Source organism: Amphiura filiformis, chromosome 14 (assembly GCF_039555335.1).
Source record: "Amphiura filiformis chromosome 14, Afil_fr2py, whole genome shotgun sequence".
In the NCBI taxonomy this organism is placed as follows: Eukaryota; Metazoa; Echinodermata; class Ophiuroidea; order Amphilepidida; family Amphiuridae; genus Amphiura; species Amphiura filiformis.
Genome location: NC_092641.1, coordinates 45,171,296 through 45,189,229, shown reverse-complemented (window position 1 = coordinate 45,189,229; position 17,934 = coordinate 45,171,296). Strand labels below are relative to the sequence as shown.

Below are 17,934 nucleotides of genomic sequence, written 5' to 3'. Positions count from 1 at the left end.
CGCTGATAATAAAAAATGATTTGAGCAGTTGTTCATGTCTTAAAATATTTTAAGTTCGTTAAACATAATTTGATCACCCTGTAGGTTTAATCTAGTTGTTACTTCATCTGTTGTTGTCTGTAAACGCAAAGACAATCGCGTGCATCAAAATTATGTTACCGTTAATTTAATCGGTAACCAATTATTGTTTTCTTTACAGCAGCATGTTTCGTGCTGAAATTTTTCAATTAGATGCATTGATACTGTTCTGAGGATCTCATAGAAATGCATTGTATGTAGTGAACAAAAACTATGTTACAATTGAGATGAGTGTTATCAATAATTTGCTAATGTCTGGATTGTATTTGTTAATGCTTTGCAAGCCTTAGGCTTGGAGATATTTTCTCAAAATATCAAGAGCTAACTCAAGAACCACTGAACAAATTAATACTAGGCTTATAATATATATTTCATCTTGTCAAAATCAATTATATTTTACTGACCCTTACACTTTCCACCATTTTGGGCGATGACCATCTTCAGAGTGCTATTTTTTTATTTTGAACAACTTCTGTACAAACATCACTCTGAAGATGACCATCGCCCAAGATGGTCGAAACTGTCAGGTCAGTAAAATACAATTGGTTTTGACAAGATGAAATGTATATATTATGAGTTCCTACAAACCTAATGAGCCTCTTCAAGAAAATACTAGGCTTGTTTGTATTCATTATGCAATTTTCATGCTGATTCCAAATATGGTCATGAAAATGTTCAATTGTGAAATTTTTGAATTTTATTTTAAAACTTTGTGGTCTGCAGTCAGATTAATCGTTGACAAAAACAGATTTTTGCATTTTTTGCAACAATTAAGCATAGATTCATACCAGTATCAAGTAATGATAGACTTTCGAAAGGAGTTTCTAAAGTTCTAATAAAGCATATCTTTAAAAACAGCAACTAATGACACAATACTGAAAATGTGGACAAATATGACAATTATAGGGCCTATTCATTTTAGCACAGAAGTTGGACCGAACTGACCGAATCTATCTATCTAGTTGTTACTAATTTTGTTGCTGGCTGTAAACGCAAAGACAACCGCGTGCATCAAAATAATGATACCGTTAATTTAATTGGTAACCAATTATTGTTTTCTTTAGAGCAGCGTGTTTCGTGCTAAAAATGTTTCAATTAGATGCATTGGTACTGTTCTTGGGACCTCATAGAAATGCATTGTATTTAGTGAACAAAAACTATGTTACAATTGAGTTGAGTGAAATCAATTGCTGGTGCCTGGACTGTTATTGTTAATGCTCTGCATGCTAGCCATAGGCAGTGGCGTAACCAGTGGGGTGGCCGGGGGGGCAAGCTACCCCCCCGGACACAAAAAAACTGGGAAGAAGAGCAAAAAATTGGGAAGGGGAAAAGGGGGGAAGGAGAGAAAAAGAGGGAAGAAAAAAGGGAAGGAGAAGAGAAAAAAGGGGAAAAAAGAGGGGAAGAAGAGAAAGGGGAAAGAAGAAAAGAAAAAAGAGGGGAAAAAAGGGGAAGGGAGAAGAGAAAAAGGGAAGGGAGAAGAGAAAAGGGAAAGAAAGAGGGAATTTGAAATTTGTACTCTGAAACACTGATTTTTAGCTTCTAATATGCCAAAAACCAGGAGCTTCAGGGGGCTCCGCCCCCTTCCCCCCCGCCGGGGCTTTGCCCCTGGACCCCACCAGGGCCCCTAAGGCGGGGCCCTGGACCCCACCCGTTTAACGCTTCGCGGCACGCCGCTCGCGACTTTTGGTCAACAATTGGGAAATTTTTCAATCTTGTCCCCCCGGAAGGTCAGGTCTGGTTACGCCCCTGGCCATAGGCTTCAACATAAACCTCCTAAGTTTGAAGATATTTTCTCAAAATATCAAGAGCTATCTCAAGAACTACTAAACCAATACTAGGCTTATAATATATATTTCATCTTGTCAAAACTAATTGTATTTTCTGACCTGACAGTTTCGACCATCTTGGGCGATGGCCATCTTCAGAAGCAGAGTGATGTTTTATGATCCAACTTCTGTACAAACATCACTCTGAAGATGACCATCGCCCAAGACGGTCGAAACTGTCAAGTTAGTAAATATAATTGGTTTTGATAAGATAAAAATGAACCCCTTCAAGAAAGTCAGGGGGATGCCCTGTACAATGCCAGCAACCCGAATCGTCTTGTATGTGATGCGCATTGAAATAATCTTGCAAGCCTCTGAAACAGACTATAAGTTCTTTGACTTCTTTGTTATTCAATTACTACATAGCAAGGATATATACCTCTTGCCGCAGGTGAAAGAAAATTGAAACTGAATATTATTAGTGTCAATGTAAACAACGGCTGCAGCATCTCGATCATAATTTTTAAAAATACAATTATTTTTCTACAATCTCTATTGTGCAAGCTTTCATTTTAAATCGCATAAGATGGTTTTAAAACTTAAAAGTTAAATGATTGAAAATGTCGCCTATGCACTCTATTACATGTGTAAAACAGACTTTTATAATTCATCGTGCGTCCTGTTTAAATATACTCGGCTTAAAACATCGCGTGAAAATCCGTCTTGGCGATTATGTTGCTGCCGCAGGGATGATGTTCTCTGTCTTGACAGTTCCCGACGCACTAACGCCTTTCACCCATCTTCACAGCTGCCGTCTTGTCATTCCCCATGCATGACGCACGGTAGCAAATAAGCACTATCCACAAACGCTTTACCTGCCACACATCGGTTTTTGTCTTCTTCACTATGTTAAGGTTAGCAACTATTTTAAACTGTTGCGATTTAGTAGTTCACAACATCTTGCGAATGGTAGTAAGCTTTGGCAAAAATTGCATTGATCATTTCATAACGAGTGTGTAGAAGAATTCAAATATCACAGATATACTTTTGAAGGTCCTGTGGTTCTTGAGTTATGTTGTAAAGGGGGCTGGAACAACAAAACTTTTGTAAAACGTACATAACTCATTGTTAACAATAAATTAAGCAAGTTTTCAAAATATATGATTTGTAGAATGAACTTTTGCAAAACATCAATGTGTTATTTTTCAAAAATATATTGATTAAGATAATGAAAATCGATGTTTTTTTTCGGCTGCTTCGACCAACAATACCGCGTTTACCCTTAAAAAATTGCTTTAATTTTGTGACATTATTCAATTCTAACGTGTAGTAAATTAAGAACCGCCTTGACAAACCTAGTATGTTTCGCTCATGGAAAAGCGTGTCAGTAATGAACATAATTTGAATCACAGATCCTAGACAGAAGTTTATCTGTTGTTTATTGCATGAAAATGAATTGATATTAAATTCTAAATTCTTTAAATGTACATTGATTAAGTCATGACTATATTGTCACTACTTTTTAATATCCGTGACGTTGGCAAAAGGTTATACGTGTTACTACTTTTAAGAAATTTCATGGATATTTTCGGGTTATATTGATAACGGTGTAAAGATAGCGCTTCGTGAAACAAGTAGCCTAAGTGTGAAAAATAAACTACTACTTGTGGTGGCGCAACATCCAAACGATCATTTATACGCTCGGTTTATTCATTGCTTCAATGTTGTGGGAATAATTAAGTCTACGACGTGAGGTCATGATGGTGGTCAAACTTTTGATGTAGGCTAATTATTACCTTCTTCGGAGAAATGTCATTACGTTTCACTACCTGGAGAGAATTGATCAAAAATTGAATTCCCTCCTGAGGTTGGTACATGTCAATGAGTTGACCAGATCACAAGGATATCATATAGCTATTGGCAGTTAATATAACACAAATGGTCAATGAGTTACATAAAAATGACCTTGTGTGAAATTTAGTTCCCAGGAAGTGAGTTTTGCCTGAGGCAATTTGTGGTTAAATGTTGATCCCTCACTACAAGAGTTATTACCGTCGATTTGGTTGAAAAAGGAGGTGAGAAATGATCAAACCTCTCCAGGTAACAAAACGTAATGTGAGACAAAAGATAACAACATGATATTACTCCCCATTCCAGAAAAATACAGCACTATTTTTTTTTGGATTAAAAAAATATTATCCTGTTTTGCCAAATGAAACGTAGCTAAGTCCTTATCCTTTAGTTAGTTTTTAACTGGCAATAAAAGTCAAATTTTAATATTTTTGCAATTTGAGGGAAAATGGTCCAAAAACATACAATTTTGTATGGTTTCTTGCAATTGGCATAAGTCTAAGCATTCAAAATCTTGAGCATAGGTTAAGAGTTTTAATATTATGTGTTATTTTTGCTAATTGGTTATGAAAAAGATTAGAAATGTGTTTTTCAAAAATAATGCATAACTTGAAGTTAGTCTTTGTTCAAGTCTTTGGGCTTGATTGTCACAGGATATGAAAAAGGTCGAAAAACGCCATAAAAATCCACGTTATTGACTCTTATTTCCATAAATTGACCAAATATTAAGATTTTACTTTCATTGCCAGTTAGGACTAACTAAAGGATTAGGATTTAGATATTTGTGATTATCGCTGTTAAACGATTAGCTAAAGTTGAAGTAGGAAATATTATTTCCCCAACGTTTAGGGATGGCTTCAAACCAAATCTCCAGTTGACCGCCGACCGCGTTACATCGTCCTTTCTATTGTTCGGATCAAAAGAATGCAGTTTAATAGCCCACGATGATTCTGTCAGGGTGACGACGGTCGCCCGCCGGTTGGGTTTTAAACCCATCCCTTGCCAATTTTGTGAACAATATTATTCAGAACATGAATACCCACCAAAAAATACACAGATATTGAACTTTCACTAATCACTAGACTGAACGCACAGGTCTTATTCATGATATTTGTGGGGCATGTAAAGATACGGGAAGTCATGTTGCTTTATTTTGTCACACATTCCTACCTCTATATTTATGCAAAAAAAATTGTGGCAGGTTTTGTTATCAGTTGCACTTTATGTAATTTCTGATTCTTCAGTTCTTGGATCTGAAGTTTCGTCCACTCTTAGTAATTTATTAGATTTTTCATGGCACTTTGGGGTTTTGCAATATGTACCCCGGGTGATGAAATATAGGGGAAAAGATTTTTTTTGGCATGCTAAAAAGGGGGCAGACGTTTTTTGGCAGGTAGAAAGGGGGCAAGCGATTTTTGGTACAGATGTTTTGGGCACCGTTTCTATGTTACGTCCTAAAAGAGTGTAGGAAAACGTTAGGAACACGTTCATATATACAAAATTTCCTGGTCGCAAAGCTCGCATTATGATAAGACAATTTAAAGTTTTACGTTTTGTTCCCAAAAATTTTGCATGTGTAAAGCGGGGGTGGGGCAACGATTTTTGGCATGTTAAAAGGCTTTTTTGGCATGTCGAAGGGAAGGGGAAAATTTTTTGGCATGGCCATTGAAAATAAAACTGAACTGAACTGAACTGGGGAGCAAGTTCAAAACTTTTCACCAAACTTACTCATGCATGGAGAAAATGGGCGGTTTTTTGTTGTAGGACATTGTGATTTTTGACTAGGAAGGATAAAGTACATTAATTTTACATGGCTCTTTTGGATTATTTACCAAATCTGCCACGAGCAAACTATAACGTCACTGGAATACAGGAACTTGTGTTTAGGCATTTAGTGATATTTTTAACAGTTTCATGTTAAACAACAAAGCTCCCTCATCAATTATCTTCCTTGTAAGGTGTTCAGGTGAGGTTTTAATCCAGCTCTTTTTGACAATGATTGACTACCTGTTATTTATGGCAATGGGCAATTGAACTGGTTGAAATTTGACCAACTTTAAGATATTTTCACCAAAATGGTTGAAAAATACTAAATTTTGCAAAAACAAAAAAACCATAAAAAAATCCTGTTCGCCCAAATTTCAAATATTTTTGGTGAAGTTGATAAATATTTTTTTAAAAAAGATAAATAAATAAAATACAAAATCAGGTCGTAGATACTGACATCTAATAAAAGAATTTACACTTTCGCTGGGATCACTGAATGGACCTTTAATTGATTGTTTGCTAAATTGACGTACGACAACTTCTCAGTCCTGCTGAAATTCACGGTTAAACGCTGAAAGTCAGACGACTGCTGAAAATTTGATAAGAGTTGTCACAAAATTGTCAACCCTGTGAAGGGATGAATATTGATCTTCAAACTGACCCTATACACCTGATGCCATGCCCTCCATAACATGTTCATATTGCGTGTCAACCTGCCAATGTGGTTGGAGTGACGCAAAACTTACAGGCCATTTCTGCCAGCCTATATCGACTACTCGGTGCCAGAATTGGGTAAGTGCAATAGCTGCCATGTGTAGCTGCCATGTGCAGATGAGTACATACAGTGTGTAAATTGCCAAGTGTTCACAGGGCAGCTATTGCACTTACCTACTTTTTACACTGAGCAGTCGATATGTGAGCCAAGCAACGTCATGCGTCATACGCCAGTAAAACTTTAAGAGACGAATGTCGTCATGCATGCTTGGTGTAAATAATCGTTCTTTTTTTTTTTTTTTTTTTTTTTTTTTGTTGTTGCAAAATTAAGCCTACAGACTCATCTTCGATCCTTACATGTCCAATGAAAGATATTTCTATAAAACTGGCAATAAATTGCATTTAGTGCATTTTGAATCAAGCGAGTTATTCAGGACAACGATCAAGATAATCGCGACACAAAATCTACACTACACCTTATTGCGGCCGCCTGCAGTGCATAGGTACCCCGTCGTCAAGGTACCAGCCTGGTGCACACGAAGTACATGAAGTACCTATACAGTGTACTGTGTACCAATGCTGCTACTGCAAAGGCATAGTACCAGCCAAGACGGTGTAGAGAGGCGATCCCAACAGGAATCTTGTAGTGTATGACATAGGCCTAACCATGTTCCACACGGGTTCCACATTGTTTAGACAATGAATGTGTCAAATACCCAGCAAAATACTAAACGTTATTAAAACGCATAATTTATTGGAATTTGGGTTTGGTAAAAACGGTTTAGTAACATTAAAGCCATAATGTACGATCTGTTAAAATGAGTTTGGTCCATTTTTTTTTTCAAACCTGATTTTTTTTTGGCATTTTTGTAATGTTTACCAATGTCCATACTTACACCTAATAGGATTCAGTCAAATTCATTGTGTTTTTATCAAGAAAAGTGAGCAAGTTTGAATTAAAGTCATATTTTATGACTTTAAATTCTCCATAGAACACCACATTAAAGCGATTAATATATTTTCTTTCATATAGTTTGGCTTAAAATGACCAGAAAACTTTCCTGACAGTTGGTACTAATAATATTTTATAATATTAATATTTAGCAAAGAATAACCAATTTTGAAATTTGACCAGAACCGCTCATTTTAAGCTTTTAAATGTCTGGTTTTATAAAGGTCATGAATACGTTTTTAAACGTTCAAGGTGTAGTATGAAAACACACTACAACACAACGAACATTTTTTTGAAATATTGTCAAAATTTTATTGTACAATACCTGTTGAAAACATTTTTTACCGAACACTTATAAGATAATAATTATGTTAGAATATTTTGCAGTATAAGTTTTCCAATAAATATTTTAGAATGTTATGGAAGCAAAGCGTTTTATATATACCATTTGTATACTTTTATAACCCGACATTAAACATTTTCTGGCAACCTTTTTTTTTCTAAATTTGCGAATAATGTTAAAAACGTTCTGTGTTTGCTGGATATGTCACATCACATTTTACAGTTAACCAAATAAGAATCGATCTCTGGTTTTTTTAATTCGTCTCTTACGATTTTTGTCCTTGGTTTAATTTATCATGTTTTTCATTTGCCCGGGTTATATTGATTTTCAAATATTTTACGCGATATTTATCTATTATAGTGAAATGTTTTGTTTTATATTGATATTATAATGCCAAACCTTATTCAAATAATACCTAATAATTTTACCTTTAATAGCTAAGATTTATACAATAATTTATAAATATATATTTGCTATGTGAGATGTACGATAGAAGAGAGGGCATAACCTAACCAGGGAAGATATCTCACCCTTCCCAGAATCCTTTGCAACATGATGCATCATCTCATTACAGCAAACGATCTTCTAATAATGTGTACGGGTTTCCCCGGGCGGGTTTCCTTTGTTTTTATGTTGAGAAAAGACAATAAACATGAGTTGATATAGTCAAGAAATAAACATATAGTTTACAAGATCTGGATGTGCTCTATCCGTTGAGGTACACTATCGACTAATGCTGCACTAATGCTGCACAGAAAATTGAAATGGAAGAAATGCATTGTGGGAAGTGGAAGAAATGCATTGTGGGAAGACATCTTCTCTGTAACCGAACAGAATAGTACAAAGTGTGACTGAAGGTCGCATGTGCTCATTTTGTTTAAACTTAAAGTAATACATCTATAAAATTACCTCATATGAAGAGATCTTGTATACGATTTTATTTCATTTCTATCAAAAATGACAACCAAATACACTTCATAACGCTGTAATTTTTGCGGATATCTCCACCAGCAAAGTTGTCAGAATTCCGTGAAGTGTTCTGTATATAGACATTATACTCAACTTTCCGTAGGAATCTGGAAATTCTTTATATTCTTATACAGTAATATACGTCTAGTTTTACATATCGGAACAATATACCGACAGCTTCACCGCAACTTTCCTACCGAAAATTCCCTGAGATCAAGGCATTTCTTAACATACCCACATAAATTGAGTGAATCATTTTCAAAATGTATGTCAGGGTTTTTCAAGCTCAAACTCGAATGGATTTTATTTACTAATGTAGGCCTATTCAATCGTTTTCTAAAACTGAGCGACGCGACGAGCGATTTTTTTTCTCCATGCAAAACTCTACGCTAACCTCATAGGATAAAATAAAATTTCCTTTAAAAGGAATAGGGCAGCCCATGGAATAATGCTTGTAATCTTGTAGATGTTTGGACTGTGGCCATTGGTGATATTTATTGTACAGGAAAAAGTCAAAGAAGATTTTTGCCACAGCACAACAATGCACTCTGTTTTTGCACAACAACCTAAATCCGGTTCCTCATCATGAAGGTTCCCGCTGAACATCTGAACATGTATAAATGTCCATAAAAGCAATGCAACAAGACTTTCTTTACCATGTTTACGCAACATATGGTTTACATGAATGGATGGTCTGATATTTTGAGCAAGAAAAGCAAGTTTGTCTTTGCATATGCCCTGTACTTTGGGTTCGGGGTGATATGCCCGTAGCCATGAGAAAAATATATTGCCCTTTTCTCCTCTAACCATTAAAGGCCCATTCAGTGATTTGCTCATTCGGACGATCGTACACTGCAAAAACAGTGTTTAGAAAGTGATGGCACGAATGTGTTAAGACACGTTATGTGTATAATATGGATGTCAGATGTTTAGAAATTGAACACCATCACTGACCAATGTTCAGAAATTTGTCACATGATGTTTCGCTTCTAATCCTGTTTACAAAGTGATGGCAAAATTGTGCTTAGAAAAGTGTTTAATCGCTAAACACTGTTTTTGCAGTGTAAAAATCATCAAAATTCAGATTTTGGTACCTTTGTCATTGTCGTAGATGTGCTAACATAGCCTGCTAGTGGTTTAGCCGAAAGCAATGAATTTAAGACAAAATATAAGCAGGGGCGTAGCAAGAGACTCGGGCCCATGGACAAAGAGCAGTGCGGTGGCCTTTAACATATCCTTTATCAGCCCTATTCCGAACATAATATAGTCGTAAGTCCATCTCTCATTCTCCCCACATTCAGCATGTTCAAAGAAGAAGGCCTGTATTTTGTCAATAAAGAGCTATAAAGGGTGTCTAACGATTTATTGAAAAGCAAACGTTTATTTGTTTTTTCCATATTTGATTGTTTCAGGCCAGGCGTGGGGGGGGGGTGGGGGTAGTATAGTGAATTCATCATCTTTTGGCGACATAATAAGTTTATGTTACCAATCCGCGGGAAGCGTGCGAAATATTTGGCCATATTGAAGCTAAAAAGGTGGAATGTTGTGTAACAGTGCAACAAATTCGAGCGAAGCGCGCAAAAATGACAAAATATGAGGTTAATTTAGTCAGAAACCAACATGCATGTGTCAACATGGGGGAGGGTGATTGCTTGAACCATCCCCCTTGTTAAAATATTACGGGGAACCCTAGAATAATTTCACAAAAGGGAAATAAAAATCATTGATTTTACTGTAGAAACCAATGGTGGGCCTCACCATGATTGATTGATATTGATTGATTGATATTATTTTATTGCAAATTCGTGGCCCGTGGGCCAAATTACATACAATAAATTACAATATAAAAATACACATATAAAACAATCAGAATTAAATATTTAAGCAAAAAATTGCACATGATAAGACACACAAAAATATACAATTTGAATTACATTATTTAAGAAAATTGCATATATAAAAGTCACCCCCCCCCCCTTGTCATTTGACGGCCGGGTTAAAATTGTATCACTAAAATGAGCGCAAAGGATAGATCTATGATTAGCTCAGATCGTTTGGGCGTAAACGCGTGCGTGTTTTGTGACGGATAAAAAATCTTAAGGGGGTTGGCATCCCCCCTCGTAGTTCTAAGGTTCTTACCGTTTATCCTTGTACAAAAGCGCCACAAACATGCGTTTGCTTCATTTTGAAATACCCTGTACATGTTTAAACACCCATTAATGTGACCTCTGAATGTGTTAGGTACAACCTTCTTATCCTGTGACCAGAAATATTTGTTGGTAATATCCTTTTGTAACCGAGATGTTTGGACTAGAAAACAAGCTCAATGACCTTCCCACGGCTTGATTAACACGTAGGCCAAACTATGATAATTATTTAAATAATGTTAATCTTTCCCCAGAGTAGCCGGTGCACATAAACGTTGAAAAAACCAACAACAGTGCATCCAGTCGGATTCGAACCGGCGACCTTCGTAATACTAGCACGACGCTCTAACCAACCGAGGTATAAAGAAGCACGTGTGAGAAGAGCGGAAGATACAAATCTATAGGGTATCTTCCGCTCTTCTCCAACGTGCCTCTTTAGCTAAGTTGGTTATAAGTAGAGCTTCGTGTTAGTATTACGAAGGTTGCCGGTTCGAATCCGGCCCGATGCACTGTTTCGAATAATGTTAAAAACGTTCTGTGTTTGCTGGGTATGTCACATTTTACAGTTAACCAAAAGCATCGATCTCTGGTTTTTTGTTCATTCGTCGGTTTTCAAATATTTTACGCGATATTTATCTATTATATTGAGATTTTTCGTTTTATTATTGATATTAAAATGCCAAACCTTATTTAAACAATACCTAATAATGTTATCTTTAATAGCTAAGATTTATACAATAATTTATAAATATTTATTTGCATAACCGAACCAGGGAAGATATCTTACCCTTCCCAGAATCCTTTGGAACATGATGCATCACCTCATTACAGCAAACGATCGCCTAATAATGTGTACGGGTTTCCTTTGTTTTCATGTTGAGAATAGACAATAAACATGGGTCGATTTTTTTTTTCAAATTTGTTCAAAATCTTGGTCGATCGGGCCCTAGAACAGGGTTTTCTTTTTTCGTCCCCTGACGCTGTAATTTTTCCGGATATCTTCAGCAGCAAAGTTGTCAGAATTCCGCGAAGGAATATGGAAATCCTTTATATTCTTATACAGTAATTTACGTAGTTTTACATATCGGAATAATATACCGACAACTTTCCTACAACTTTCCTGCCGAAAAATTCCCTAAAATTAAGGGTGATTTTTTTTCAGTAACATATCCACATAAACGTGATAAATTGAGTGAATCCATTTTTAAAATGTATATCAGGTTTTTTAAAGTTCGAACTCGAATGGAATTGTGATCGTTTTCTAAACACTGCTGAGCGACATAACGAGCGACGCGCCGTGCGACTATTTAGTTTTTTCGCATGCAACAGAAAGAAAAAGGGTGAAATGGGTAATTTATTTACATTTAAGTTACGTTTAAGTTATTCCAGATCCAAACCATTTTCATCCATCCATCCATTTTGGAATTCAAAACAAAATTGTCAAATTTTAGGCCAACTTGTGCAAAATTTAATTTCCACAATTTTCCGCTGGGATTTCACATACAATTTATGGTGGATTGATATAAACACATGTTGCACCTGGGATTGGGTGGCAGACGGGTGGCAGTGAAATCTTCCACAGGGTGTGTGGATTAAAAATGAAATAGCCCACTGGATGATATCGATAACATAAAAAATAATGTCTTTATTAAACGGAAAACGAGTAGCAAGTGTATGTTGAGTGTATTTTCCTTCAGTCTTGAATCATAAGCTGTGACGCCTCAGTATGGTAAAATAAAGTAAATGATCTCTACTTTAATAAGCTCATGAAATGATATAGGAATGTTATCTTATAAGTTAGTAGCTCTATTAGTGTAGGTTATGAGAAGAAATCTGGAAACGTGAGGATGACTTGGGTGTTAACAATGTGTAAGTTCAATATAAAAAAATATTGTAACGGAAAACGAGTATAGAAATTATACGTTTCAATTATTTTCCTTAAGTCTTGAATCATAAACTGTGACGTTATGTTTAAATAATGTAAACAAAGAAAAAATGTGATCTCTACTTTAATAGGCTAATGAAATGATACGAGAAAGGTAATATACCAAGTGTATGAGAGGAACACGGCCCGGGAACACGGCTTACACTTGAGTTCATTACTCTATGGATCTGGGGAACTACTGTAGTAAGCCCGTGTCAAGAGAGGCAATGTTTCCATTGCCAAACCAGACCTGCATAACAAGCAGTTCGGTTTATTAGAATATTAGAAAATTATTATATTACCTAGGGTTTTTAGTCATTATTTATCAAATTTCACACTGTTACACTTAACAATGCCTAGGCTGCTTCAAATATCGTACCTGAGTCATTTTTCTCATATGAGTAATTAAAAGTGACGATGAATTAAAATGCCTTTACAATAATCTCCCGATAATTTGAAGACTTATATGTCATATATGCTGTCTCCATTCAAGTTTCTTACTAAATAATCAATTTTGAAGGAGTAATTACTGGTTACTGTCGCCTTATAATAATCCTTCTAATTATTTTTGACTAATTTCTAGTGCTTGTACATTGCTAATTATAGTTTTAATATTATTACGTTAGGGGTCACGTACACGTTTACTCTTTTATTTCATCGGAGGGGTGTTTGGGGTGAGCGGGGTGAGCGGGGTGTATGTGTGGCGGGGTGTCGATGGGGCGGGTGTGTGTTTCAGGGTGTAATTTTAAGATTGATTTATTTTGCAAGGAAATAAGGCCTACAAAGTGTATTTTGTTGGATATCCAAAACCAGGAAAGTCTACATTTTACATGCATACACTGAGTTGTGGAGGGGTTGTTAGATGTGTATACATGAGGGTGGGTGAGAGGGTGGATTGGGGGTGTTGGGTGTGTTGTGAATGGTGGTATCTATGATATGAAAGTTATTGTTCAAACCTTTGCCAAATTTAACGCAAAACATCAGAACATCATGCAAGTTAAGGAGTAAAACTAATTTTAGTTTGCATTCGCTTAAAGTCATGTATGATTTTCATTCACTTTTAATTGCGTTAATCGTTAATCAAAATGTTGAAATACTAATTATTAATAACTGTCAGGAAATGTTTCTGTCCATTTTAAGTCCAAATAACAAGGTTAAGTGAAAGAAACCACAGGCTACATTGGCCGTTTAGCGTTGAGTTCTAATATATATGGGAGACTTTTAAGTCTCATAAATGTCTTAATACGACATTATATCAAAATTGCTCTGTTGACCTAACAAACACAACGGATTTGGCTGATTCCATGTTATAAGTTAGGACATCAGGTAAAAAAAAAAAGACCAATTTCTTTCATAATAGATCGTACATTATGGCTTTAATGTATAGTCCTTCTAATGAGTATATAGATGAGAGCTAAATTATATTCGAAGGGCACGCTTCCCGATTCACACGATATCTTTTCAATTGAGCAACCGTATAATTATTATTTTCTGTTAAAAAGTAATTAATTATATTCTTACCATAGCAACGAATTTAAAATATTTCTAGTGTTGTGTTATACGTAGTAGCTGGTACATCTTTAAAACACAATATAATATAATGGACTACAAAGAAATGTAATTTTTTTAAGGCAATTGGTAAAGTAAACAACGACTATAATGGGCTGTTCCGGTTGAAATCCTTACACCCCCTATGGAATACATGACCTTGATCTTTCCACACAGGGAGTGTGAATTTCAAGTGGTGTTAACTAAATTGGTGACTCCATTTGAAATTTACACCCCCTGTGTGCATGGGAGATTAGGATGATGTGTTCCGTATGGGGTGTATGGATTTCAACTGGAAGAACCAGATGAAGAAAGCTTTTAGGGCGATTGAAATATTTTAAGTGTAGAATGGTGCTTAGCTTTGTAATGTTGATATTATAATAGATACAGCATTATCACCAGAACTTTAGTACGGTCTTTAAATGTTAAGTTAATTAAATAGGGTTTCAGATCAGTGGCGATCGCGTGTCAAAATAATGTTGCCTTTTTCTGTTTTTACCAGTTTGCTTGATAAGTCATTTTATCAGAACCTTTCTAAACGCTGTTTGTGCTTTATTAAGAAATACTGTTATAACCATTGGATTTTTGAGCCTGTAGAGCAATATTCTCAAATTTAGAATCACGAAACAGGGCCAAGTAATGAACCTAATGTCCTATAGTTTACATTGGCTCGTTTCTAAATTTTAGTAATGCATAACAATAACAATAACAAAGGATTTTGATAACAATAACAGTAACAAAGGATTTTGTATTAAAGTGCTATTGTTAGGCTCCAGAGTATGTTGAAGTGCTTGGAATCTTAGATGGGTAAAACATCTTCGACTCTCTTCAGGTTTGCTTGATAGGCTTTAAGGTGGTACTATACACCCCTGGCCAATTTTGTGCCTCTTTTTGCATTTTTCTCAAAAATTATAGCGCATTGGTGACAAGTAGGCCTAAGATATGTATATTATAGGGGCAAGGACTACAACTACTGCACTGAAAATTGCATCTGTGTAGTGTGTAGTAATTGGATTCCTTGCCCCTATAATATACATTACTTTTGTTACCAGTGCTTTATTAGTTTTTGAGAAAAATGCAAAAATAGTCACAAATTTATCAAGGGCTGTAGTACCACCTTAAGAAAACGGAATAATAATACGAAAAGCTTTGTCATTATATAGATAAATTAAAGAAAGTAATAGTTGTCACTGAGTTACCATGGTTACAAATTGTCACTATAATCATAATTACTTTTTTTATTTCAAGTCAATCAAAAGTTGCATTTGCAATTGGTGATTTTTTCAATAATTACTTACGGGTACAAGTCGTTCATACGTGTTCTTTAAAGTACGATATGTTGTTGTCGTTGTTTCTAACATGATATCAATTTGTAAGCGCTCTTTAGCAAAGTCATAGTTCATTGAATTTACAACCATATGACAAAACTGGAAAATAAGGTAACTTTTTGCACACGATTGGTAATTTAAAGAGAATTGGCCATGCATGCTCATTGAAATAAAGCTAGTATATGTACAGTGTGCTTTTTTCATTTAATGACATAAAATTTTGTAAAGAACACATGAGGTTTTGACTTTTTGAACCTACATTTTGGTCAAAAATTGAGCTTGGACATGTAGTTTTCAACAGATTTACCACATTCGCCTTGCTATAAACATTGAATTGCGTTATCTGTTGAACTAATGAAAAAGTGTTTTTAGGGGGAAGTGTTAGCTTTCGTTCGATATAAAAAACATTCTGATTGGATGAAGGGAACACTTGAGATTTTGACAAAAAACAATTTCAGATGCCTATTTTCCACTAGATCTCACACAGCTCTTATGATGCTTTGCGCTTAACCGTGTAGTATAACACAGACTGCGTAGAGGCTAGACTCGCTGTGTTTGGAAATATCTGTGTATTCGGGTGTATCGAGGTGGAAATCGTGCGTAGATGCATTTATAAGAGAATCGTTTTTGTAGTCAAACCTTTTCATATGTCATCTAAGATGCTCTTTGCTTAATCCTTTTGTGTTTGGTGTTTAATCCTCATAACTAAAAACAGTAATATTTTTTTATTTTAAATTCCAGATTAATCATTGTAAGCGTGGATCCTGTAAACGATTACGGCACGTATACATGTACAGCGGTAAACAGTGTTGGCAACGATACGGGTGTTATTGAAGTCAGTGGTAAGTTTGACTTGGGGTGTCACGTCATACAATATAACTATTATTACGTTAGCACTCCCTTAAACAAAATTTTTATTTTCACTTTACAACATGAGTTCCACCTGGTGGTTTCTGTAACTGAGGTGATCACAATCTTATGCAATTATGCAGTTCCTACGTTGTAGAGACCTTCAACTGAGCTAGCTCATGAGCTATTAATATTTGTAAAATGCTGACAGTCTCACTACATGGGGTATGCTGCATGCACTGCTTAACTAAATGGGTTATTACCACCGAGTTGGCTGTAAAGGACGGTGAACTATGATATATTCTTTATAAGGCACGTGTAACGTAACTCTTAAGTCAGTGGGTTAACATTTAAATTGAAATTTTTGATCCACATCGTTTATCTAAGACATAATTATTATGACATATGTCCCTAAGCCTAAAAAATTGGGTGCGCAGGGTAAACCAGGATTGTATTGAAAACACACGGTGCGCAAGCCGCAAGGTAAACCAGAATTGAACCACGTTTGCTTAGAACTATTTTTGCGCACTTAAGCCCTTCTTCTACTACACTCTATACAGCCTGTCTCAAAAATAATTGTGCAAGTGAAAAGCACCCTCTTTAGCAATTAGCAAATACCGTTGTGACATAATGACATCAACGTCAGGGGCGTAATCTTAGCTCTTAAATGCCGTTTGTTCTGTTCAATTTGCTTATTTTAATCTCGAGATATCTTTAGTTAACAACGAAAGGGTAAAATCGCATTTGTGCCACTTTTACTAGGGAAGATGGCTGAACATGTAAATCAATGATAGCATCAAGTTTTTAAGAATTCCTTCTTGAAATCAAAAGAATGCATCAATTACACAACAATACAAAATTGTTTTACTGTTTTTACTGTTTTATCATGATATAATGATTCTCTTTTTCTACTTAAAACAGATTAAAAGATAAATAAATATTTCACATTCTGCTGTAAAATTAAATACATGTGCATGTCAATGATTTTATCACGGTAAATACTGTTCTCTCAAGACATGTTAAAAGAAAAAGAAATATTGCACACTTATAAGTTAATGAACGCGTATTACTAATTGGGAGAGAAATTAGACAAAAAAAATGCATGCGCGCTGATATATTGATGCGTCTAATCCACGAGCCCCTAAGGGAGAGTGCATTAGACGCATCAACATGACGCATCAACAACACCCTTGACGTTGATGTAAGCATCATGTTACAACAATATTTTCTAATTGCCAAAGAGGGCGCTTTTCACTTGCACAACTTTTTTTGAGACAGGCTGTAGAAATTGTTGCCGTATTACATTCTGGTTGATGCTATAATGCAATTACGTATACATTGGTGTTGCAATATTGTATTATTATTAACTCGCAATACGCGTATTAAACACAATGAAAGCAAGAAATGGATTAATATATTTTGTTCAATTATTCGTGTTCAAATATCTGTAAGTATCCTTCTATTTAAGTAAGTTCCCATAGTTACCACAATGCTAATTTGTGTCATTATTTCCCCTTTCTGGATTTTGCCTCTTATTTTTTTATTATTTAATAAAAAAATTTTTATTCACTCTCTATCTGTGCAGTAATATTACTTTAACCTCTAACCAATTTCTTTATTTCATTTTAAGAAAATTGTATTTTTATTCCGGTAATAAAAACAAAATATCTTGTAGTTGTTGGGTGATTTTGTTTCAAC

The 17,934-nt window shown here is 35.3% G+C and overlaps 1 protein-coding gene across 3 annotated transcripts in view; it reads left to right on the top strand.

The window, feature by feature from the left end:
• LOC140170171 (protein amalgam-like) overlaps positions 1 to 17,934 on the top strand; it is a 70,187-nt gene that overhangs the window by 49,567 nt on the left and 2,686 nt on the right. For all 3 annotated transcript variants that reach the window (XM_072193496.1, XM_072193494.1, XM_072193495.1), the window contains one exon: positions 16,129 to 16,229. In XM_072193496.1, the coding sequence (XP_072049597.1) occupies positions 16,129 to 16,229 (101 nt within the window). The remainder of the gene's footprint in view (positions 1 to 16,128; positions 16,230 to 17,934) is intronic.